Genomic DNA, 27,303 nt, shown 5'->3' on the forward strand with positions numbered 1-27,303 from the left:
AAAAAATGAGATAATGGGATATGATCAGCCCTCGTGGTTTAGCTGGAGTGCTGACATGTCAGTTCTGGCAAGTTGACAGGTTAAGTGAGTGAAAATGGATGTCTTGTCTCACCATTTACTGGAAGAGCCGCTTTTAAGCTACAGTTTCCTCTCTTTACTCCGACACTCACAACCCCTTCTATCCCAGATATGAGAAGTCTAGTTTCCCAATTTAGGAATTTAGGATCTTGAAAGAAGTTTTCACCACTGTAAACTAGACTTCTTCTGCTGGTCAAAAATGAGATCAATTCTTTACAAACAATGTGTTAATTTTTCTAATAATGAATTAGCCTTGAAGTTAATAGCGCTTTTATTGCATGTTAACAGTCCCTTAAAGAAAACAAAATTTTATTGTTTTATTTTTAGTATTTTAGTCCTAAAGATAAATAGAAAAGCAAAGTACATACGCATTGGTAAAGGACAGAATAATATGGGACGATAGAATTTAAAAGTGCAGAAATTGTTTATTATTTTGATGGATTTTCCTAGGACACCCTCAATTTATACCTATGTATAATTTAAAAGTTCTGTGAAAGTTTGCATGGCGAATCGCATAATGATTTCGATAGTTACATGATTTCCTGTGCTTACCTATAATTAAGGAAATCTATTTTAGTAATCTGAAACATAATAAAGTTTAAAATTACCTGCAAATTTACCCACCTTATTTAGAGTGTGAGTAAACTATTACTGTTGATTGCAATGTAGAAATATTTAATATGAATATAGGATTAGAGTGGACTTGCTAAAGCCAATAAATACCATTTCCTTGAAAAAAATGCATGGTTCCACCCCAATAATCCCTCAGTTTAATTTCTGCCTGACAAACTTGAACTATAAGCAAGTTCATAGTCCAACTATATTACTTGCCTGAGGCCTTCCGATACCCAAGCTGACTAAAGGAGCACACCCACCCAGATTTCCAAAGGTGACAAAGAAGCCACGGGAGGGAATGGTGCCTTGGAGCAGTCTGAGAAACTCCTATGTCTAACATACTGCCTGAGTTTTCTCCTCTGGGAGGTACACTGTCCCATCCTTCCTTCCTTACCAACTTAATCTAAAGGAACACATTAATTTTTTTTCTCTCTTTCTCCCTCTGTCTTCTTTTCTTCTTTTCTCTCTCCTTCCTTTCTTCCCTTCTCCCCTCCATCTCTTTCCTCTTTTTCTTTCTCTCTCTCCTTTCTCCACCTGTAAAAGGCCAATTGAGTCAAGCTGCTCTTTTGCTTAGTATATACTATATTACAACTCTCATTGTATTGTAACATGTCCCAACACAATTGTAACGTGTGTTGTAACATGATTGATTGTTTCCGCGCATGTCTCTTCTGGTAGGAGGTGACTTCCAGAGGACAGAGATCTTGATAATCTCTGACACAAAATAAAATCACTAATGTTGTTTTAAAAAATAATTGAATAGTATTATGAATTAAATTACCATGCAACATCTGAATTCATTTTTGTACAAATTTATTACTCTGGTATTTTCCAGTAATATTTTGCCTTCAAAAACAAAAACAAATATGTTAAGGCACTGACCCAAGTAAAAATGGTTATGTGCTTGTAGCTGTTCATTATAACATTGTTTTTATTTGCTTGCTTATGAGATCCAAAATGCAAGACATTTTGAACTAAATGAGTTAATTCTTTTCAGAAGCATTCTTTCTGTTCTATATTATTGTCAAATTATTTCATTTTGATATTTACACTTTTCCATTTTAGGCAGGAGCACATTATGTGTGACTCTAAATGAAAGAAAATGGTTTGAACCACTTTCACAAAACATATACATGTTTTTAGGGGATGTGTATCACACTGACCAAGATAAACTCAGTGTCATTGGCCCGCTTTGGAATTGCTTTACAGTTGCAACACATGGCAATTGAGAAGGCCACTTCTTTCATTTTGTAATCATACTATGTAATTTTTGGCTGACTTCCTTGCCTATTTCAAGTAATCAGATTTTGAATAATTGAGAATTATTTTGGTAGGGGAGGATTCTGATTTTATATGAAACCTCCAAAATTAATCTCACAATCAACAAGTTCCAAGACTGTTTCCAAACTGTAAAGAGTAATAACTGTGTAATAGTAACATGTTTTACTCATACAGGGAATGAATGTAATTTATATGTAATGTGAGGCCTTTCATGGATGTAGAGTAGAATATGAAGTCTAAATGGATGAAGAATCTAAGGATTATAATTCACAGTAGTCATTCCATTCTGCTTGATTATTTATTTTTTCATATTTTTGAAAGCAGTAAATCATTTAGTACTTTTCATTTTAACACTGAAAAAGCATATATACATATATATGATTATTGTTGAAAGAAAAGGTATTTAGTCTGTTCTTGTGATGCTAATAAAGACATATCTAAGTCTGGGTAATTTATAAAGAAAAGATGTTTATTTGACTCATAGCTCCACATGGCTAGGGAGGCCTCACAATCATAGCAGAAGAGCAAGAAACATCTTAAATGATGGCAGGCAAGAGAGCTCTTGTGCAGGGGAACTCACCTTTATAAAACCACCCGATCTCGTATTCACTATCACAAGAACAGCGGGGGAAAGACCTGCCCCCATGATTCAATCATCTCCCACTGGGTCCCTCCTGCTACTCCCAACTATGGCTCCTGGGAATTATGGGAGCTACAATTCAAGATGAGATTTGGGTTGGGACACAGCCAAACCATATCAGGTATAGACATTGGCATTTTACTATGGAATCAGATTTTTATTATTAGCTGCAAGTAAGTAACTGGTGGGAAAGAAAGTGTATCACTCATCTAAAAGATTTATTGCCACAGACTCCGTAAAAAACAAAACAGAAAGAGAGGTAATTTAGCAATTTGATCATTTATATTCCCTGGAAACAGTGACAAATGAGTAAAATGTGAGTAAATGGTCTTTATAAAAGGGGTTGTTTTAAATCTTATATTTCTAATTTATATTTTTATTATAAATGCATTGCTTCCTCTGAGATGAATTATGTGTTAATAAGCTTCAAATAAAATATTTCCATGACAGTGTGTATGCATTTCCGATATTAACAGAAAGTCTTTTGAAATCAAGCGAAATGTTACACAGTAAAAATAAAATTAAATTAAATAAGTTGAAGAAACAATCATGTATCAGTTAGAACCCAACCTGAGCTGAGTATAAATTGAGTAAACACTTATTTCTTACTACGGTCTATATTGCATTGTGAAGAAATGATTTCTCATTATTTGTTTCTTGTTGGTAGAGACAAGCCTGTTAACAAATTTTTGCAGGAACTTTTAAAACCTATTGTTATACAATTCCTTTATTTGTCTATAGGGCTTTTTTACTCTGGAATGTTGGCTACTCATTTATAGTCTTTGGGACATAAATTTTCAACTTGGTGTAGCAGCACCCTCTACAAAAGCGCATATATGCATCAGTTAGATTTGTATTCAAACAACATATTTGAAACAACATATATCAGAATCGATTAGTTTTCTTTTCAAACCACATTTTTTTTTCAAACACCATATTTACTACTGCAATAGTAAGTCACTCTCACCTGTGGGTATGTATATAGGTATAATGGAGTAAGTATAATAATATAGGTATATTATTCCTTAGATATAATGAGATGGAAAAAATATTGAGTATTTGCTTTAGATGAAGGATTCTATTTTTTTAAAAATGTACTATTCCCAGGAATTCATTCAGTGTTCACTGTTTGGGGCTTTTATAGGTGAAATAAATACATCATTTATTTGCTAAATAGTAGACCGACCCCATACCAGTAAAAACTTCAAACTGAACTGAGAAAGTCAGACACATAGGCTGGGGGAAAAATAGAGAAGCAAGGCAATGCAAGCAAGAGCAAGTACCTTAAATTGGAAAGGACACAAGACAAGCACAAGGTCAGGGATTGTTCAGGTTAATCGTTGTTGACAAAGAGGACCAAAGGATAATTGATATCAGGGTGGGTTAACCACAGGACCAAGCAAATGCCAGTGATTGAAAGTAGACTGCTCTCCTGAAATGCTAGAGCTAGTCTGGGGACAAATGAGTGTCGGGATGGGAAAATCTTGGGTCAGCTGATGGAAGCCAAAATACTACACTGAGAAGAATAATTTGTAAGCATTGCTATGATAAGCATTGTAGGTTTTCACTGCGGTGAAATGAAAAGCACTATAAGTTTATGAATAAAGAGTAACTTGAAGAAAGTGTGCTTAATAAAGGTTATACTTTTAGGTAGTATAGAAAAAGAAAGAATGGATTTTATGCTCCCATGATAGTAAAAACAATTATTCAAGGAAAACGTAATGTTATGATTTGTCAAATCTTTACATCATATTGGAAGTTATAGCATTGAAATTCTATCATTCTACTTGGTATTAGACATGACAAGTTTTTAGTTAATCAGATCTTTGTTCTAAAGGAACCATATTCATCTGGCACCTCAGTGTTTAAGAGTTCCTACTGTGGCATTGGAATAAACCAGAAGTCAAACCTGTCCTCCAATCTAACTTAACTTTCAGAAATCTGTGTTTCTCACATGGTCTCACTTATAAGTGGAAGCTGAACAATGTGAACACATAGGCACAGGGAGGGGAACAACACACACTGGGGCCAGTCGAGGGGGTTTGTGCAGGGGGAAGGAGAGCATCAGATAGCTAATGCATGCTACACTTAATACCTAGGTGAGAGGTTGATAGGTGCAGCTAATCACCATAGCACACACTTAACTATATAACAACCTGCACATCCTACACATGCACCCTGGAACTTAAAACAAAATAAAATAAAAAGCCGTGTTACTTACGCCCTTCATAAGATTCAGTTTGCTGGTTTTACGTCATTATAATAGTAGATGAAACATAGGCTTTTCAAATATGAATTGAGATAACACTTGTGGAGGGTTTAACACAAACTGTGGCATATCATAAACACTCAATTAATGTTAATTATTGCCATTGTACTAAACAGTTTGTGGCTAAGTGAATTTTTAACTCAAGCAAATGATGGAAGAGATGCTTCTTAAATATGCTTATAGAATACGTTAGTATTTAACAAGCAAATATATGATATAGCAAAAAAATTCTACTTGAGTTTGTCAAAAAATTCAAAATGGTTATTACAGAATTTAAAGTTTATTCATTCAGGCATAAAATTATATCCAAGGAAAAAGAATGGCTGAGCGTGCCTGTATTCACCCTGTGTCACATATGAATGTTCCTAGCTGTGGTATGACTGTCTCCATGCTAATGCCTGCCATAGGAAGTCACATTTTCCTGTTGAAACAACTCTGAACATGAAGTGATTAACCTTTAGGGTCCTCATCCTCCCATCTCAAACCCCACCTCGTGCACGGCCTGTGCGTCCCACTCATGTTCAGCCCTCTGATTTCCATATCGCCCACTCACTCTCACCAGCAGGCATTAGCATAACAGAGCTGTAGCGTGACTTTGATTGAAGCCAGCTTGGGCTGAACGCAGTATCAAAGCATAATTTAGCAGAAATCAAATCTAATTTACTGTGCATTGTATTTAAATTCTCAAAACACTGTTTCAAGTGAACTGTCCCAGACCTGTAATCTTAATTGACCTTTTTATATTTGGGTCTACTTCTCTGGAAATCATAAAACATACTTTTCTTATAGAGCCATTGTTTTTTAACTTGTGTTGATTAAACACTGAATTGTACCATTCTGTTTGCTTCATCTCATTTCTAGTTACAGCTGAAGCAATCAGGTATAATCAGCTCACAGATTAAGCAAATAGGATATTACATCATAGCTACAAAATATTTTTCCAATGCTTTCAGGTTTTAGACAGAATATGAATATATATTTTATAGTCTTGTTAGAGACATATAGAAGAATTGCCATTTTTATAACAGGCATATTCTTCCGGAGCTTAGACTCAATCTCTTTAATTCACATTGGGTTTAAATGTGTGTTTGGAATTGTCATCTTGAGGACCTAATTGTGTGTTTTTTTATATTTAGTGGGAGTCATTATAGAAAATCTATTTTATGTATAGCACACTTGGTGCTATTGTGCTGTGTTGATAAAACGCCGCCTCTGTCTACTCCCTCCCATTGGTGCCATCAGCCAACTACTGTCTTTTCAGACCATTTTCAGTGCCACCTGGCAGAGATACTGAAACTGTGGAGTATTATCGGAAGAATTATTGATGCAATTTTTCATTTAAAACCTCAAAAGTAAATTCCTTCAAGTGACATCCTTTCACAAAAGATTGCAATATAGATCTTGGGCAGAGAGAGAGTCTACAAAAGTAAAAGTGATTGATGCAATTCGTTTCTTTGTTCCACCTTCAGGTGATTGTAGGAAAGGATGTATATTTTCACAGACTTGAATACTCTTCAAATTTTTTGCTTTGATAAATGTTTCTATATTTTAATTTTTTTTAATTAAAAACATGATAAGACGATTTTAGTTCCAGCAAGATCAACGTGGCATAAGTTCTGGTGACAATAATCTATTGGATACATTTGAAATACAGCACATTTACAACTTGGAGTACATGTACAATATAAGCAAACATCACTTGAAAATATATTTTACAGGATAAATAACATAGATGCTGAGAGTTTTTTCTCAGTGGTCTTTCATACAATCCAGAATTGGATAAAAGCTCTAGAAATTAGAATTTTCTGGCCTTTTTAGATTATACCATCAGTGGTAAATATCATGCTGTGATTTTGCAGAATTTCTTTGTCCTGTAAAAGTCCTGATGAAATGTTATCTATAGGTGCTCCTATAAATACAAATTCTCAACTGGATTTTCTGCCCCAACTTGCAAACATTTCCCAGCTCTTTGACTTTACTCTTTCTCCAATCCGCATCTACACTGCTTCCAAAGCACCCTTTCCAAAATATAAATCTGATTACATCTTTCTTAGAAAAATGTCTTTGAACAGATCTTCATAAAGACAAAATGTGATACTCCTTTAGCAGAGATCATCCGGCCCTATCTATATCACCTCTAAGATTTCTTTTGTTATCAGAATCTTTCACACACCCTTAAAAATCCAGTTCAATGGGTCTCTGCCTTATGTGCTGCTTCTCTTTGTCCCAAGTGACCTTACCACTCTTCACCTAGTCAACTCTTTCTTATCCTACAAAGTACAGCTCTAGTGTAGCCATGTTGTGGCACGTTTTCTCTTTTTTCCCTCACAACGTGGCCTGATTGGTTCTGTTCTACTCTTTCTCCCCCAATGCCTTCTGCATTTTTTCTGTTTTCACTTAAAAATCGCATTTTGCTATATTTGTATATTTATTTATATGTTTACTTGGAAGCCTCTGCCATAGGGCAAGAGCAATTTTATTTGTCTTCCCATCTCCTGTACCAAGCAGAACGTATCATTATTACTGGTTGATCAATACATTTTGAGTGACTAAATGGATGAATTGTGTCTTTTCAGAAAAGTGGATGCATAGATGTGGTCAGTTGCCAGTCCTTATTTTGGGGACTGTGTTTTAGCAGCTGGGTTAAAATTGTAGTATCTGGATGCCAGAAGCATCTTGCGATATCACTCATCTACAAAAACAATTTTCAAAAGTTTTAAAATTAAATTCATGGAAGTCTGTACTTCTAAAGTACAGATGGTAATTTTACTGATATAGACTGGTAATTTTACTGGACAGATTGATGAAGAATAATGTGCTTAAAAGTATAAAATACATAAATATATGTTTATATTTCATTGATTTTATTTCATAATTTCAATCCTGTGTATTTCCATTTATTTTTAAAATTTGCAAGGAAGGACTAGATAGAGTATCCAGGACTCTAAGGTTTTACTAACAACTTTTGTGAAGTAATTTAAATTCTTTCTGGTCAAAAGCAGTATAAATTAACTAATAAGCTAAATAGGTGATTTTTATTCAAGTCTTGTAAATGATTGATTTTGACTGAATTGAGTTTTGAATTTTTAATAATTTTAGATACATGGTAGATTATTTAATACCTCTCACTTAGCAAGTGTCCATATTGACACTATTACTTTCCTTTATAGGATTGCAAAGAGATACCATATACTCATTCCTAATTTTTTCATAACAAAGATAATTTTTCTACAGTATTCCAGATGATAGAAACAAACCTTAAGCCTTTTTTTGGTACAAATACCTGGTTTCACATTTCTACTGAAAAATGGTCACTGCAGTGTTTTAAGAGTTTTTCTAAAGTAATTTTGTAACATTGATTTAAACTATCATTTTATTAGAAAACATTAGAAACAAAAATCACTGTATCTGCTGATTCAGGAGAATTGTATAGAAATAACAAGAAGATTGTAAAAAGCAAGTAATCTTCTGAAAATACAAGGCAACATATACCATGCTCTGTCCAAACAGATTCATAAATCTGGGTTCTCCATACTGCTAGAATGAGTCTTCTGTTATCTATAGTTATAGAAGAACATTTCACTTAGTAGATTTATCCCGTTTGTCCCTGGGGTATGTGTTAGTTGTGTTGAACTAGGAGGCAGCATAATAGAACATAAAAAATAAGTCTATACAAATCCCAGTGAATTGTTTGGAAAAACGCTGCTGCTTTTTCTACGCTAGCATTCTTGTAAGGATGAGGAATTGGTTGCCTGTTTGGGGCTGCTGTACATTTACCTCATTCTTGGACCTACGCTTCTTTTCTCCTGAAGGACTGAAATGATTCCAGGTGACAGTTTTTACCAGACATCACTTATTGTTAGAGGGCTTTAGAGTATCACTGAGTCCTAAAAATTAGAGTTGATTTTAAAGTGTTTTCTTGGTCTCAGATTTCCAGCCTAAGCAGCTAGTTAAAGTAAAAATCAATTATTAGAAAAGCCATGGAATGCACAGTGTTTTCTGCTCAACAAAAATGCATTTTGGTAGGGAGATGCCCTTGTGAAAACTTCCAACGACACCACTTACTGTCTTTCACTTTATTCTCTCTCATTATCATTAGACCACCATTTAAATCTGAACTTTCTTAGGATTTTTACCCCTATTGCTTTATTTTGGAGTATAATAAAGGAATTACTTACGTCTTGATCTCATTAGCTTCATCTGTACCATTTTGCTACTTCCAGCAGACTCCTTGTTTTATAGACCAAGTGCCTTTCCCTCCAATCCGTGCTACATTCATTAGAGGGTAAAAGCTGCCAAAAATTATCCTTTGCATCTGTCACTTTCAGCTTAGAAAAAGTCAGAATAAAATCCTCAGTTTGACTTCTTAAACCCTGCTTTGTAGACACAAGTGTTTACATAACTTGGACCCTCCATCCTGCCAAATGACACACTGTTTCCTAAGTTTTTTCTTGCTTCTTATACTTTGCTCTGTAATCTCCTTGTTTGGAATGTGTTCCTTTTTCCATTTACCTCAAAGCTCCCATAATGCCTATTTTCTATACAGAGCCTTCCATAGGTTTCACGACACAAAGGGATTTCTTTTTCCTAAGTCTTACTAAATTTATTATATATACAAAAACTTAAATTCTCTTCCATTGTGCTCTAAGATTACCTCTACCATTGCACTTACGGTAGTCTTAGATAAGTGTTTATTTAATTTTGTTTTCACTTTTGTCATTGTCATTGTGTTTTTCATTTCCATTAGACTACAAGCATCTTGATGGCTGCAGAATAAAAGCGTTCCATCTCCGTATCTTTAGTGCTCAGTAGGGGAACATAGTAATTACCTGACTAATGTTTATCTATCTAAATGACATAAATTAGATTGAGTCAACCATTTTAATACATTTATTTACATTGCTTATTATCCTTGTATGTAATTTCCATCTCTTCTTCAATGTCTTTAATCTTTCAACTCTTGGATGCTAGAATATAAGTATTTTAAGAATAGACATCATGTTTTATACCCTCTGGTATCCCTGTGCCTTATATAATTCTTGTAGTTACTACAAAAACAACCAATGTTTGTCAATAGATTGACTTTAGAGGAAGGAGATGGTCGAGTGAGAGAGTGATTCTTTTTTATCTTTATTTATAAAGCAGAACCAAATTAAGCATCCATGTTTTTCCTTAAAAATGTTAAAATCATAAAAAAAATTAATTTCCTATGCAAGTATATGTAGGCCTAAGGATTACAATGTACAACATTTAAAATATGTCTGCTAAAAAGTTGCTTCTTTCCTCACATTTGATTGAATATAATGTCTTTCTTTTTGTGTTTAGAGAAGTGTATAAAGGTAAATAAAAACTGTAGTCTCTCTCTGGCACTGAACAATCAACATAGTACTATATTTTCTCCTTGATATATTTTTCTTTGTCAATGGTTGATATTTACACACTTTCTTTTCTTTTAAATTATAGCTCCCCCACAGTTTGTGGTTCGGCCAAGAGATCAGATTGTTGCTCAAGGTCGAACAGTGACATTTCCCTGTGAAACTAAAGGAAACCCACAGCCAGCTGTTTTTTGGCAGAAAGAAGGCAGCCAGGTGAGTGTGAGGCTTCACTGCTTTTCTGAAATCTCTGAACTTCCCCTGTCTCTGCTGCTCCTCAAAGCTTGCCTTGCTTCTCTTGTTCTCAATGTTTGAATTTATTTTATTTCTGAAAAAGAGACTGATGAGTTTAAAAATAAGTGGGAGTCAGATGTTCTAGTAATAGCATTCTTTATTTGCTAGTACTAATTTTTTCAAAATTCTGTCTCACATAGAATAGCAATAACGAAGTGTAACAAAATTACCTTTGAAAACCCAACGAAAACCTCTGTGGCTATTTAAAATCTGTGAATATAAAGCTACTTTTGTTTTCTTGCATTGAGTTAAGTGGTATGATAAAGTCAGGACATATGCAGTCTCTGTGACATGGAAAATATTTTTTTAATTGGCCCAGAATTAATTTCAATCCTCTCTCTTAGATATGCAGCATAAATGACTTTTCTTATCCTTAATTAAAGCATGCTTCCATTTAAGAGTAGGATAAATCTTTTCTTCTCTGTTCTTCCTGGATTCGTCCATAGTGGGGTTAGACAGTAAATAATACATAGTACATTAGAAGGAACCCGTAGCTGTCTTGTCTTTGCTCTGCTCTGGTATGTCCTGTCCAGCTCCCACTCTGGGAAACATAGACTCTCAGAGTCGCTATGAAAAGTCAACTGGTTACACTAATTTTCTCATTTAGAACTTGGTCCAAACTTGGACAAGTGCTTAGCCTATAGGTTGATAGGCAATGAGTGAAATTTCCAGCTTAAACTAGATCAAAAACTGTGTTGCATGCCTAAGAATTTATCTGTGCATTCCTACGGGACCTGGAGGTATTTTCCTTCTAAACTTTCTAGAAACATGCACTACTAGGCGTATTCTGAGGAAGAGACCTACTGGTGGTCTTCCTTATCACTTTCTGTTATTACTACATGTTCCAGAAAAATTTGGGGGGGGGGAGATAATGGAAATCATTATTAAACATCTCTGGAAATCTAAAACCTTGGCCAGAGATGGGAAATGTAAGTTGCATTTGAAGAATCTGTTGATTAAAGCTTATATATGTTTATCTGCAATATGTATGTGTGCAAGGAAGCCTTCAGAGTTCTGCTCAGCCGTTATCTCTAATTGTTGTGGGTTTCTATAAATTCCTGTACCAGCTCCCAGCTAGCAGGTCTAACAGCTCAGTCTGGATGGACAAATGGCCTTTTATTCTTTGCTCAACTCTCCTTGTTTTATTCTTTACTCAACTCTTCTCAAATCTCCTCTTGGGATTTGTGGAATGTAAATGTAGTGATGGGAATGTAAGGAAAGGTAATGGCCACCGCCTTATCTCACATCAGAGCTGTTCCAGGCCTTAACTCTCAAATCTTCTTTATAATTTAGTAATTAGAAAATAGGTTTCTACACATAGAGTTCTTTGACTCTTTGCTTTTAAATTCTTTTCAGATGTTAGTGTCCCAGACTCTAAAGTGAGTGTAAGGCAACATGACAGTTAAACACAGACACACACACACATAGACACATATACATATACACCCACATGCAGAGACAGACAGGCAGACACACACACAGACATACCACACAGACACACACATGCACATACAACACACATACACATAGACACACATACACATACATGCACACACATAGAAACACACACACATACACATACATAGACACACACATAGACACATACACACACATAGATACACACATCGACATATAAATGTACATACATACATGTACAGAAAAAGGAGAGAATTCAAAATCCAGTTTCCACCTTATAAATTATACAACTTTTGTGTGGTATTTATGTTTGCTGAAGCTCATTTTCTTAATCTAAAATACAGAGCTAATACATTTTACTTCACACAAGTAAAGTTTAAATGAATCTGTCGGTTTACATATAAAATTGCTTTACACATTAAGAAGGTTAAGCAAGATGTTGTATCACTGATAGTAAGTATGATGTAAAGCAATTTCATCATTGCATATTTACGCTTGATATCCGTGTATAGAGTGAAACCTCATTATAACGTGCCTTTTTAGTATATAGATAAGACCGTATCACGTGTAAATCACATCCCCTAAAGCAGCTCCAAGTTGAATTACAAGGTAGTGTATAAAATGTGTATTGGCCTTGTAGTTTAATAAACATGGTATTCAAATATGCTACATTGTTTTTTAATGGTTTCAAAATAAATAACAACATTTAAGTATTCCCTTTTTTTGCATTTAACAAAATAGCATATAATTTCAGATACGTTAATGTTAAAGATTACACAAAATCCTATGTTTAGTTTTCTTTTCCTCACCTATCTCTCTCCTATCACAGAGACAGAGGTAGAGGTACAGAGGGATGGGGTGGAAGAAAGAGGGAGAGAGAGAAAAAAAAATACTGTGCATGATAACGAGAGATAAGTGCTTGAGCAAATTATAAATTTTCAAATCATGAATTGGAATACTGGGAAAAAATAAATCGGTCTTACTATCTCTAGTATCCAGTTTTTACAGTGATCTATGACCATCCATCACTAGGAAGAGTTAAAAGCCTGGACTTAATGGTCCATATTCCTCAGTATATGCTGATAATGCCAATTAGCTCTAATAGGATACCCAGGAACTCTCCAAGGCAGGAGGAGCTGTGAAGTTCCCAGTTTTTCTTGTAATCCATTTTCTTTTGCCTATGTCATGCAAGCAGGGGATAAAGATGATGGGTTAACCTTCATATAATGCCACTTTCCATGTCAAAGAATCATTTAGAAGGTGGACTGATGGTACATCGTAGAGGAAGAGATCCCATAGAGAATAAGGCCCATCTGATGTATTAGTGCTATGTAAATTAGTATTCTAATGGCTAATTGTAGGAAAGCGTGCACTTTGAGTTATTGTATCATTTCCAAATGACTTCAAAATTTATATTCTCTCTTTTAGCTGCTTTATTTTGGTAATACATTTGGAATCTACAGTAGAATCAGCTGATTCTCAAATTATGTTTCATATGCATGAAAATGTCTAGCCTTATACAGTAGTACACATTTATGAGGTCAATGGCATATTGAAATTACATTTCTGACATGCTACCAAACATCACTTCTTTTAGAAGGAGTTTAATAACATGGTAATGTTTATGTAAAGTGGGCTTATAGTGTCACACTTGAATCTAATAAAGTGGACATCCATCATGTTGCAATAAAGAGAAGAGCTTCTAATTAAAGTGGGACATCATTTGCTGGATTAAAGTCATTTAGCATAATTGAAAAGTGTTAATACCCTATTTTATCCTCTTCCATTGGTATTACTTCAAGGGTAAAAACATTTTAAGGTGAAAATGTGTCCTGTGCCTTTAATTGAATGTTATTACCTCCTGATTGCAACGTATTGAAACTGTTTAATTACAAACCTGGAAAATTAATTACTATATGGAGAAACAGATCCCAGAGGGTTATAATGTCCTTTTTTGTAAGTAAATACAACATAAAAATTGATATCTTCTTATTTATAATCCAACTTGGAAACATGCCTCAACATAATTTATTATACTCAAATGTTTTTCTTAATTGAACAACAGTAAAGCAACATAGTTCATCCAAATTAATGTTACTCCTCTCATAGCAGAACTTTTACAATTCATGATTAGGCGATATGTTTTTAATAAGAGATAAAGAGTAAACTAAAGTAATATTGTTTTTAAAAGAAAGTAATACTATGAAATTGTTTAAGGTATACACTTTTAGAAAAATTCTACATTTTCTTCTTATCTACAGTAATTTGTTTAATCTTGCTTAGAATGTAGCATTTGTTCATAGCTCCATTCAAAGCTGCAAAAACTTTATAGCAGTAGAGTCAGCTCTCTGTTACACACTTTTGAACAACTTTGGTAGAAATTCAACTGAGTCCATCAAGTATTCAAATGATTAACGGCGATTATGTTTTGCATTCTTCAGAGCTGTGCTGTTTATAGAACCCATACACAATTAATGTTATGGCCAGGTCTTCATAAGGCCTTCGTAGTTGAGTCAGATAAGAGCTGTTTTGCCCATTCTCCAGGTGAAAAAACCAGTTTCAAAGATATTAAGTAACTAGCAGAAAATCAGGCTGGGATAAAGATCCCTATTCTTTAAAAACAGAAATGACTATTCTTTCAGCTAGCAGATATTGAATTTTTAGAGTGTATTATTTCACCATGAATTGGAAAAAGTTTATCAATCAGTGAAACCCACTGTGTGGCATTAAACATTTCTGTGCCATATATTTTTTAATCTATATATTTTCTTCTTCCCGTTATATTCGCTAATTGTAGTAGCTTTTATTAACATTTTTTTAAAGTAAAAAGAATACTGATGAGATTGTGTTTGCTTCCACAGAACCTACTTTTCCCAAACCAGCCCCAGCAGCCCAACAGTAGATGCTCAGTTTCACCAACAGGAGACCTCACAATCACCAACATTCAACGTTCCGACGCAGGTTACTACATCTGCCAGGCCTTAACTGTGGCAGGAAGCATTTTAGCAAAAGCTCAGCTGGAGGTTACTGATGGTGCGATATCTTTATTCAATTTCTCTTATGACAACAACGATTTTTATTTCTAGATACACCTTAATCATGCGGAGCTTGCTGATTTGTTAAATCATCTCTGTGTGTGCTTATCTTTTCACTTTGAATTCCGGTCATATTTTCTTAGTAGTTTCTAATTCTTCCTGATTGAATACCAGTTATTTTTCCTAAAGAAGAACTTCAGAGACAAAGTTCTTAATTCTTAAAAATAGAATGGTGCATTATTTTAAATAAATGTGATTACACTCACTGCATATTAAAATATAATCTCTATATCTTTATTTAGATTTTATGCTGACACGATTCGTTCTACTAGACATTAATAATTTTGTTTTCCTCTAGGAGGAGGTGATACCACTCTTAATATTATCAGAGATGAGTTTTCAGTTAGCTAATTGCATGAGGACATTCCGATGACTTTAATTCTTCACTCACTAAGTTAAATTAACTACCTTTCAAAGTGCTGAAGAATGCTAAAATTATTATTTTTGTTTGCACATATGCACTTTGAATCTTAACTGAAGCACCTACATTCATAGTGAGAGTTGAAAAGGATGAAGGATTCTGCATAATCTGATGTTTTCCCCAGCAGCTTATTTGTCACAATTGACAGCTAGCGAGTTTGAGTTATTTCATGAACCTCTGAGCGTGAATTTAATCCCTATTCTTTGATGTCTTAAATTGAAAATTCTTTCTTACTCTCCTCTATTTGTGAGGATTTTTATTTTTGTTTTCTCCCCTAATGCTGGCTTCTGAGATATAAGTGCTATGGTCTGTGGCCTCTCTTGATCCCCTTCTTTATCTGCTGGTGAAATTTGATGTGCTTTCATACAATTCAAATTTACATGTAGATTAAAAGGTCATTTAAAATTAATAGAAAGGCAGTATTTTTTAATATCTGTTCATGGTATGGCCTGATTCAGTGACATGTCAGGAATGGGAATAAATAGAACAGACAAACATTGGCTGCAGGGACATTGAGTCGTTAAGGGCTGCACCTGATGTTGCTGCAGAGATTTACTGCTATGAAACTAAAGGGAGAAGTCAGGTTCAAGGGTAGCAGTGATGAGAAATTCTTCTTTAGATGGGCAAGGTCTTCGATTCTCTGTACCTCTATATTTCTTTAAAAGAATAAAAGGTAATTATTAATCATTTTAAAGATCTTATGGTTTCACCTGTCAGCAAAAATGTCCAGATACACACACTTGAAAAATAAGATATTTTGGTCAAAGCCTACATTTTATTCTATTCCTAAGAACACTCCAAACATAATGCTTATGATATTGGCTCTCATTTAGCTACTTACAATATTTTTTGGAAGATTGACTCTCAAATGTTTCTAAGTGAGGAAATTGTTATGGAAAAGGCAAACCATATTTGTAGAAAGCAAAACTGATGAACTAAAAGAGCCAGTTGATGTGACTTATATGGTTCATAAAACAGGTGGCTATTCAGAATTACATCTGATATAATAAGTGGAAAACCTTTGAGACCTTACACTAGTTCATGATATCTCACAAATCAGTGGTTATTCTAGATTTCTTTCTGGTCAAAAATAAGGGATAACCAACTTTAAATCTTCTACCAACTGAGATGGCTCTGGCCATCTTGTTACAACTGGCTTGGACATTAATTCCTATATTGATTTTTACTTGAGTAAGCAATTACAAAGTCAAGATCCTTTTGCAGACACATCGATTGGAAGTTACAGTGTTGTTGATGTTAAGAGTAGAGAAATAACTATAAGAACTAAATATCTACACACATTTTATAAATGAATCTGTCTCTAAAACTGAAGTTGCCACATTGGCTCATGCCTTAAGCTTCTATTCATAGTTTTGATTTTTCATATTGGTTAATAATTTAATATTATCTGAGCCATTATTTTCATTTTAAACACATTTATTTTTATAATCATTCAGGGAATTTTAGAGCCATTTGAAATTCCATGGTGGAATGAAAACGTATGTCATGTTCAGAGAAACAAATGATTACATGCATACCTTGTTTTATTGTACTTTGCAGATACCAAGTTTTTTACAAATTGAAGGTTTATGGCCACCCTGGGTCAAGCAAGTCTATTGGTGCCATTTTACTAATGTCATGTGCTCACTTTGTGTCTCCGTGTCACATTTTGGTAATTCTCACAATATTTCAAACAATTTCATTATTATTACATCTGTTATGGTGGTCTATGATCAGTGATCTTTGAAATTACTATAATTTTGGGGGGTTACTACAAACTGTGCCTATATAAGATGGCAAATCTGATTGATACATGTGTGTGCTCTGACTTCTTTGCCCACTGGCAACTCCCTGTCTGTCTCTCACTCCCTGAACCTCCCCATTCCTTGAGACACAGAAGTTTTGGAATTAGACCAATCAGTATCTCTACAATGGCCTCCAGGTGTTCAAGCAAAAAGTCAGATGTCTCTCACTTTAAATTAAAAGCTGCAAAGGCTTAAGTTTAGTGAGGAAGGCATGTCAAAAACCGAAAAAGGCCAAAAACTAGGCCTCTTGTGCTAAACAGTTAGCAAAGTTATGCATGCAAAGGAAAAGTTTTTGAAGGAAACCAAAAGTGCTACTCCAGTGAACACGAAAACGATAAGAAAGTCAAACAGCCTATCGCTGATAAGAAGAAAGTTTTAGTGTCTGGGTAGGTCAGTGAGTCACCACATTCCCTCAAGCCAAAGCCAGTCCAGAGCAAGGCCCTAACTCTTCAGTTATGTGAAGGCTGAGAGAGGTGAGGAAGCTGTAGAAGAAAAAAATGAGGCTAGCAGGGGTTGGTTGATGGGATTTAAGGAAAAAAGCCATCTTTGTAACAAAAAGTACAAGGTGAAGCATCAAGAGCTGATTTTGAGCTTCATGTAGTTATTCAGAAGCACATTAATGAAATTGGCTACACTAAACAGATTTTCAATGCAGACAAAGCAGCCATATATTGAAAGAAGATGTCATGTAGGACTTTCATAGCTGAAGAAGAGAAGTCAATGCCTGGCTTCAAATGACAGGCTAAGTCTCCTGTAAGTAACTAATGCAGCCGGTGACTTTAGGATTAAGCTAATGCTCATTTATTATTTTGAAAATTTTATGACCCTTAAGAATTATTCCAAGTCTACTCTGCCTGTGCTCTATAAATGGAAAAACAAAGCCTAAATGACAGCAGCACATCTGTTTACAGAATGGTTTACTGAATATTTTCAGTACACTGTTGAGATCCGCTCTTCAGAAAAAAAAAATTCCTTTTGAAACATTACTTCTCATCCATGATGAACCTTGTCACCCAAAAGCTCTGATAGAGATGTACAAAGAGATTAATGTCTTTATATCTGTTAACACAACATCTATTCAGAAGCTTATGGATCAAAGAATAATTTCAACTTTCAAGTCTTATTCAAGAAATATGTTTTCAAGGCTATAGCTGTCAAAGACAATAATTCAACTGAAGGATTTAGGCAAGGTTAATTAAAAACCTTCTGGAAAGGATTTACCATCATAGACGCCATGAAGAACATTTCTGATTTATGGGATCAGGCCAAAACATCAACATTACCAGGAGTTTGTAATGTTGGATGACTTTGAGGGGTTCAAGACTTCAGTGGAGGAAGTAACTGCATGTGTGGTAGAAATAGCAAAAGAACTAGAATTAGAAGTGGAACCTGTAGATGTGACTAAATTGCTACAGTCACATGATACAAGTTGAACAAGTGAAAAGTTGCTTCTTATGGACAAGCAAAGAATGTGATGACTTGAGATGGAATCCACTTCTGTTTAAGCTTGTGGAAGTGACAACAAAGGATTCAAAGTATCATGTAAACTTAATTGATAAAGCAACATCAAAGTTTGAGAGAGTTGACTCCAATTTTGAAGGATATTTTACTGTGGATAAAATACTATCACACAGCATTGCATGCTACTGAAAAATCTTTCATGAAAGGAATAGTGAATGAATATGGTAAGCTTTATTGTCTTATTTTAAGAAATTGGCGCAACTACCCCAAACTTCAACAACCACTACCCTGGTCAGTTAGCAACTGTCAACATTGAGGCAAGATCCTCCATCACCAAAAATATTACCACTCTAGGCTCAAATGATCGTTAGCATTTTTTAGCAATAAAGTATTTTTAAGGTATGAACATTTTTTTTTATAGACATAGTATTATTCTACTCTGAATAAACTCCAGCATAGCGTAAACATAACTCTTAAATGCACTGGGAAGCAAAATCTGTGTGACCTTCATTATTGCAGTATTTGCTTTATTGTTGTGGTCTAGAACCAAACCTACAATACCCCTGAGATATTCCTGTATTCCATTTATATCAGTGTATCTGCTGTCACATTTTTATATAGACTCACTTTCTGGAAATATTTATAATTCAAGGATTCAGAAAAGATGAAATTGCTAATGATGAATAGTGCTATGTTGAGGAACAATTTTACTGATCATAGATTAAGCTAATATGTTTCAATATACTTGAGTTTCAAGACATTTCGTTAGAAGACCTCCGCATTAGTTCACTGCCATTGTTCTTTATTTCTTCTTTTCTTTTGCTCTCTCTTTTTCTCTCAGAGAATTAGGAAATTGTAATCAGCATTCTGTGAATAGAGCCAATAGAAATTAAAAAGACTGGGAGATAAGATATATTTATATCTTGTCCTGACAATAAATGTCACATTATGATCTTATATGAATGGTTTATTGAGGATTTATAATACATAGTGAGAGAAAACCATGGAGTTGTTCATGGATCACTGGAATCCCTAAATGTTCATTTAACCTTTGACCTTAGTGTCATGGAAACCTGTGGTCATCTTTCACCCATAACATCCTTGAAACTGAAAATTATGTCTGGCCAGGAGATTTTCGATTATTTTATTGATCAGATTCATTCAAAAGGTGATGAGCTACTTATTTGGTCAGTAAAAAAAGGAAAGAAGAAAACTAATTAGATGACCTTTGGCTGCATCTAGTGATTTCATGGATACGACAATAAAAGCAGGTTATAAGAAGTTACCTGAATTCTGTGTGGGTATTTAATTTGAAAAAAATCATTTAAAATTTAATTAGTATGCTCTACTCTTATAATACAGACTCACTTTCTCACTGCATTAAAAATTATAATGTTTTGTTTATTGGTCTTCTCTTTCTGACCCAGAAGGATAAGTACCATGAAACTTTCAGTTTGAATTTCTATTTGCCTAATTACTGCCAGATGTGCCAGAATTATTAAAATATTCTACTTCAATATTTTCTTAAAATATTTTATTTAGTATTGAAAGTAAATAAAGCCTCACCTTTGATGAAAAAAGCTGTAAAATAAATGATTCTAATTTTTGTTTTTGAACAATAAACAATTTTTACTGTTTTTCTTGAGTTTTATCATGAATAAAGCAGGTTTAGAATCTGCAATGTTTTGATATGAAGGGACCCTGTACCATAAATTCTAGCTTCAGTTAAATGTGGTTGGCTTTCTCATGATAGGTTCTGAAAAGACTGCTTACTTTTAATGTTTTATTCCCCCAAACTGTGAACTCTAATAAAGATCTCAATATCATTTTAACTATAGGTAACACAGAGGAAGTTATTGACAAAAATAGTATGGCCGTAGTATACTATATTTGTATGAATGCATAGATGATAGAGGTATGATAGATTTAGAATATATGTTACTAAGAATATACATATTACTTAGAATAAGTTATGAGTCATACATATTGTGTTGGGATTTCGCCGTAATTTCAATGTCAGTATATCAAGACTACTGGACTTCATTGAAGTTAAAATACCCTGAAAATAGCTTTATTCTTTAGTTTTGACAGATAGACCTCCACCTATAATTCTACAAGGCCCAGCCAACCAAACGCTGGCAGTGGATGGTACAGCATTACTGAAATGTAAAGCCACTGGTGATCCTCTTCCTGTAATTAGCTGGCTAAAGGAGGGATTTACTTTTCTGGGTAGAGATCCAAGAGCAACTATACAAGAGCAAGGCACACTGCAGATTAAGAATTTACGGGTAAGTAATATTGGACTTGCACTTGAATCATCATCTACATATAAGAGCTGCTCTATGGAAAAATTATGTTGTGAAATTAAAATCTTATATCCTAGTATAATTGCTGTACATTTAAAAACAGTTAATGTTTTTACGTATTTTCAGAAGTGACAAACACTTCTGATTTACTTTCACTAACCAAAGAACATTGTAAGGAAATGTAGTTAAAGTGGCTTGGCCAAAGAAGTGAGTAGAAGAAAAACAAAGAGATGAGACTGAGTACATGACAGGCAAGTTTGCCTCGTTAGCGGAAAACTTTAGCGTTTAGGTTAAGTTGCCGTGTAGTTTGGACATAAACCCACAGAAAGAACAAGGCATTGATGGTTTTTTACTAACATTTACATGATAAAGAATGAGCATTCCTGACAACTTAATAAGCCAGTCCTGCTTCAGGAGCAACTCAAAATAAGATGTCTACTTCTGAGTATTGTATCAGCTATCTATTATTATGTAACACTATTAACAAAAATACAGTGGTTAAATGCAACACACATTTATTATATCACTCATTCTGTGAGTTAGGAGCCTAGACATGACTTGGCTGGGTCTTTTGCTTCAGGGTCTTACAAGCCTACAGTTAGGTGTCATTTAGAGTTGCCATCTCATATGAAGATTGACACAGGATGGATTGCTTACCAACAACATTATTCTTGGTAGCATTCAGTTCCTTGTGGCTACTGGACCAACAGCCTCACCTTCTTGATGGCTGTTGGCAGGAGGTTGCCTCTAGTCCCTTGCCATCTGGATCTTCCCTGTATCACTACCTGCCTTCTCCAAGTCAGCAAGGAAGGGAGTCGCCCAGCAAGGTGGACACTCCAGTTATATGTAACAAATCACAAACCTGACATACTGACATTTTTGCAATGTTACATTGGCCAAAAGAAAACCAGCAGTTTCCACTTACACTCCAGGTGAAAGATTACACAAAATATAAATACCAGAAGGGTGTTATTGTGGAGGCCACCTGTCCTCTACCAATAAGTATATTCAACTCATTCAACCAGGTATTGTAAGTCTTGGCCTCCTACCTACTGCGTAGCAAGTGCTATACTAAAGCTGGAAAGTATATTTTAGTAATCACAATATTGAGGATGAGACTCAGAGCTAAGGTAGATGATGTAATAGTGCATGAAGAAAAATTCAGTGGAGGAGCAATTAGTAGAATCTTATGTCCAGGTAGAAATTCAGAGACAAGATGAAGAAAACTATTTTTTTAGAATTTTCCCATTCTGGAGCTAAAAAGAAAGGCAAACATTTTTAACTACACTTATTTCCAAATGATAACAATTTGGCATATTCTTCTCTTATGATGGGAATATATTTACAATTATAGGTTTATGTGATTATCACTATATCATACAGATATATATGACAAAACAAAGTGACTGTTTTTGCTATGTGCACACAAGAACACATAAGTTTTTAATTTGTATGTATAATATTTGTCTTTAATTTTTGAGAAGCAGGCATTAATTATTCCTTGAAGTAGAAAAAAATATGGCCAAATTAAGTTAAAAGAAAAGTGAATTAATACAGATATTTTGAGCCTGTCTTTTTATTTATTGTAAATTAATTGTTAACCTCCTTTGAAGAAAATGGAAGTTATTAAAAAATTAATGCCAACTCTCTTTGTGTAAACACTTTAACCTCTATCTCTGGGCTAAAGGCAGACTTGGGCCATGGAGGTTAATGCATTTTCACTGTATCACTGAATTAAAGGGTATGCTTGAGTAGTCAAGATTTCTAGTAGTGTTTGAAAGAGGCAATTAAAGGTGGGTGCTTGATGATGTCAAACAAACTTTGAGCCCTCTGACAGGGTTCTGAGCAGTCTCTCTGAGATGCCAGCTCCTGGGGGCTTGTCTGCAGCCAAGTGTACAAGGAGAAAAGTAGGTGATGGAGTTTGCCTACACATTAATCTCTTTTTAAAGCAATTTATTAATGGTAAAAGGACAAGGATGGAAAAAATGAGAAGCACTCCTGACCAGAAAAGACATATTTAAAAGTAAAGGACTAAAATGCGGTGATGATGGTCATACAAGGCTGAGTTTTAGCAATGAAATTTAGGTTTTTGAGAAACTCCAAAATGAAAACGTTCTTTTCCTGGAACATGACTGTCTTTAAAGGGAGAGAAAAATGGGCTTTACAGGAGGTCACTCACACAGTCAAGAGAGTTTCCACAGGTTGTATTTCTTTGTGTCTCACTATTTTTTTAAAGTACTTAATGCAAGGTAAAAAAAAAAAATAATAACATGATGAATACTGTGTTCTTCTAGGCCAGCTAATTGGTAACTGAATCTTTATCTTTTGAGAAGTAGAATATTCCAGCACTCATTAAAACATACCTACCACAGCTAATGTCATACTTGTATCTCTACACAATGACAAGGAGATGCAGTTAAGAAGCATTACCTACATACTTTTCTTTTAGCATTTGCAAGTAATAACAAGTGCTACATTTTAGTTCAACAGCCATAATAAAATGCAAATTATTTTACTCTTTCACAGACCATATTCAAATGAACATCCCATTAAGATCCAGCCTCGGCTCATTATATTTAGTTTGTGAGTGATGCTTCTTAAATGCAAGGATTTCTAATGACTGTAATGTGTGCACAGCCACATTTGAAAAAATGGCTCTTTCTACAATGGCTATCCCCGTCATCCCTCTGTGTAATAGAAGACAGTTGTACAGAGATAATATGGCAAAGAATGTCATGCCAGAGCAATCTGAAACTTAAGTTAAAATACATAACGACATTTAAAATCGATTAAGGTAGTGAAATGGCAGTAACATCCAGGCACTAATGATTTACCTGAGAATCAATCAAGAAAGCTTGAGTCATCAATACACTTACAGTTTGAACCCAGCAGATATATTCAGTGGACTACTATAGTTCATCAACAATTAGACTGGTGTTCATCGCAGAATATTAATTCTACATCTTGTGCCTTGTCTTATTTTGTTTGGTCATCGGTTTCTCTTCCCAGCGTGACTTTTCCTTCACCGCTAAATTGATGAGAGTAAATGTTGTTTGCAGTGTAAGCCCACAAGGCCTGATCACAGAAAGAATTTGAGTTCCCACTTTTATTGATCTTGGGGCTTTTTTCAAAATATAATCACAAAATCTTCTGCTTTTTGCATTTGTAAAAGAGGATTCTTGATTACATTATGAAGTTTTTCTTAAGTCTTTTGCCACTCTTCTGTGAATAACAAAACCATTTGAAGTGATCAATGAAATGACAAATTTCAATTGTGCTCAAAAAAAAAGTTGGACATTTTCATGGTCCCTTTCAGCTTGAAACTACGGTCACTCCATAGCCATGTTTTTTTCAAATGATACTTTATATTATTCATTGTTCCACTACTGTAATTTACATACAAGTGAATTCTGAAATTTTTAAAAGATGAAATTTACCTTAAAAACATTTCTCTTTCTTCTTTACTTTTTTCCGTGTCTTTGAAAAGAAAAGTGTGGTCCCCTTATTGCTTATTTTCTTGGGTACATTTTATTCATTGGAACATAGTTTATTTGAGACAGAATAAATAAAGATTACACAAGATACAAATACCAGAAGGGTGTTATTGTGGAGGCCACCTGTCCTCTACCTGTAAGTATATTCAGCTCATTCAACCAGGTAATGTAAGACAGCCCCACCATAAAATGGGGTTAAGAGGCAAGAGTATTACCATGGAGCAAGAAAAAGAGAGGGGCACATAGTTTATCAGATGAATAACAATTGAGTTGCACAAATATGATTTTAAAAGCCGTTTGGATCAGTTATGAATAATATTATATGAGTTTATTTCAATATATTACGTGTGCATATAATTAACTCTAATGCATAATTTGGACAGCAAAATGATACATCTAACTTTAAGAAATTAAACATTGCCTGGTTGTCATTAAGTGATTATTCTACAAATTGATTGAAACAGTTTAATTCTCTCCCTTTTATGCACACCAGATTTCTGATACTGGCACTTATACTTGTGTGGCTACAAGTTCAAGTGGAGAGACTTCCTGGAGTGCAGTGCTGGATGTGACAGGTGAGGACTTGGTAAATTAGCAGAAATCTTGAGCCTCTTTTAGTGATAGCTCAATATCAAATAATAAGTTAACAGGAGATTAAAGTTTAATTCATTGAATGTTAATTTAAGTCTTTACGTTCGTTGCCACTTTTTAATTCATGCATGAGTTTGCACCTAGCATTGCATTTGTGGAATTTAATATGCTTGTCCTTGATAACCTTGTTATTTTATTTCCTCTGAAATGTAAGGAATTCTAGTGATCATGTGTAAAAGTGCAGCTTAGTTTTATTAACATGTAGGAGAAGCAAATATTCACTTACATACTTACAATTCATGGAGATGAATTTCTCACTGTCTAGGTCAAGTCTTTTAGTAGATTGCTTCCTTCTTAAGGCAGTATTGTCAACTTACGCAATCAGAAATGAAGTTTTTTCTGTCTGTTCTCTATAGAATCTGGAGCAACAATCAGTAAAAATTATGATTTAAGTGACCTGCCAGGGCCACCATCCAAACCACAGGTCACTGATGTTACTAAGAACACTGTCACCTTGTCCTGGCAACCAGGTACCCCTGGAACCCTTCCAGCAAGTGCATATATCATTGAGGCTTTCAGGTATGGGACAATTCCATTTTTCTCCATTGGGTTTTTGCATTAGCTCCTGTATTCTGAAATATCGCCTGAACTATCCTGCACTTTTATTAAAGACAAGTTCAATCAATGCATTTTAAGAACTGATCTCTTTTATCTGACTTTATTTAAGAACATACTTAATTTTTCTTAGTTTATAACTTAATTATAAGATTTAAATATGCATTATTCATGCCTAGGTCTATAGGGATCCAATTCATAACACAATGACTTAGCTTCATTTTTTAGCCAGGCCATTGTAGGCATTTAATTTGAGAATTTAGGCATTAAAACTGGGTAGAAAATAATTTTATTAGGTGTAGGCACAGGGACGTCTTGAAATTATGCAACATTTATTGAGGCAGGGGACTCTGGCATTTTTATTCCTAATAATTAGAGCATAACCTAAAATATTCCCATTGTTTTTATACCATATATTATATACATATGTTAGATATGCCTGAAAGACAATTAACAACAATAATTAAGCAATTTATTCCATGTACTTCTAGTTGCTTAATGGAAAAGGCGTTTTCATGTGTTATTTGAAGTAATTGTTGCAAATTTAAATATATAAATGTAAATTAGAAATATCATCACAAAATTGTCCTATGAGAATTTGACAATGTGTTTACACAAATAGTAAAATGTGTTTTCATATTTCCTTTCAAAGGTGCTTTTATGTGGCATTATAAATTGTAATGGATAACCACTGTTCTTTTTAAACATTAGGACAAATGATCACTTTCTTTTAAGTCTTCTCTAATCATTTCTTAAGGTAATGCTAGATACTTAACTTTCAAATTTAAAAATAATATGTTTCTATAATTCTTATGCTTGGATAGTTAAGGATATCAGAAAAATAAACTGACTGCCCTGAAAATTACATTTTCCCCTTCTTCTGAGCAAAAGTAACATTTGACCTTAGACAAACTGTTCTAAAAATGGCATCCGTCTGTGGCTGGCTATAAAAGGGTCCTCACACACAGACTCAGAGATATTTCGCCATTCTGAGATGAGAAATGACAATACTGTGTAATGTACAATTTTGTTAAAAATGTAACCAAGGGAAAATATTCATTACATGCTTCCTTTCTTCTTTTACAGATATGTAGTTTTAGAAGGCTCTATTATAATATTGCATGCGGAATTGATGCAAAAGAAAACACACCTTGTAACAGGAAAATGTATTGGCATAACTTACTCTGTAGTCCATTTATTCTTTCTACAGGTTTATTCTTTTCAAGGTATATATAAATATATATACATTTACAAGGACCATACTTATTGTATAAACTTGATGTTGTGATCTTGGCCTCTGTTCCTTTTACAGGTATTCATTTAGTGGGCTGCTGTGCATTAGCAAAGGGCTGTCACATCTCCTGGGCTGAGTTTAATTGTGTTGTGCATGGCACTTTCGTTAGGTGGGCTCGGCTTTGTTGTTGAATAAACTGAAATCATCCAAATGTTTCATTTATTGGGCTGAACACTTCAAGTGTTTTGTGTGTGTGTGTGTTTAATTTTCAGCCATTAACCTTTGTCTTTGATATCCAACTCCATTTCCAGCATTC

The 27,303-nt window shown here is 34.4% G+C and overlaps 1 protein-coding gene across 1 annotated transcript in view; it reads left to right on the top strand.

Moving 5' to 3' along the window:
- ROBO2 (roundabout guidance receptor 2) overlaps nt 1-27,303 on the top strand; it is a 1,330,354-nt gene that overhangs the window by 1,214,710 nt on the left and 88,341 nt on the right. Inside the window, exons 8-12 of the mRNA XM_037742645.1 lie at nt 10,347-10,471; nt 14,827-14,998; nt 20,830-21,035; nt 25,041-25,122; nt 25,555-25,717. Coding sequence (XP_037598573.1) covers nt 10,347-10,471; nt 14,827-14,998; nt 20,830-21,035; nt 25,041-25,122; nt 25,555-25,717 — 748 coding nt within the window. The remainder of the gene's footprint in view (nt 1-10,346; nt 10,472-14,826; nt 14,999-20,829; nt 21,036-25,040; nt 25,123-25,554; nt 25,718-27,303) is intronic.

The sequence above is a fragment of the Cebus imitator genome, unplaced genomic scaffold (genome assembly GCF_001604975.1).
Source record: "Cebus imitator isolate Cc_AM_T3 unplaced genomic scaffold, Cebus_imitator-1.0 Scaffold7, whole genome shotgun sequence".
Lineage (NCBI taxonomy): Eukaryota > Metazoa > Chordata > Mammalia > Primates > Cebidae > Cebus > Cebus imitator.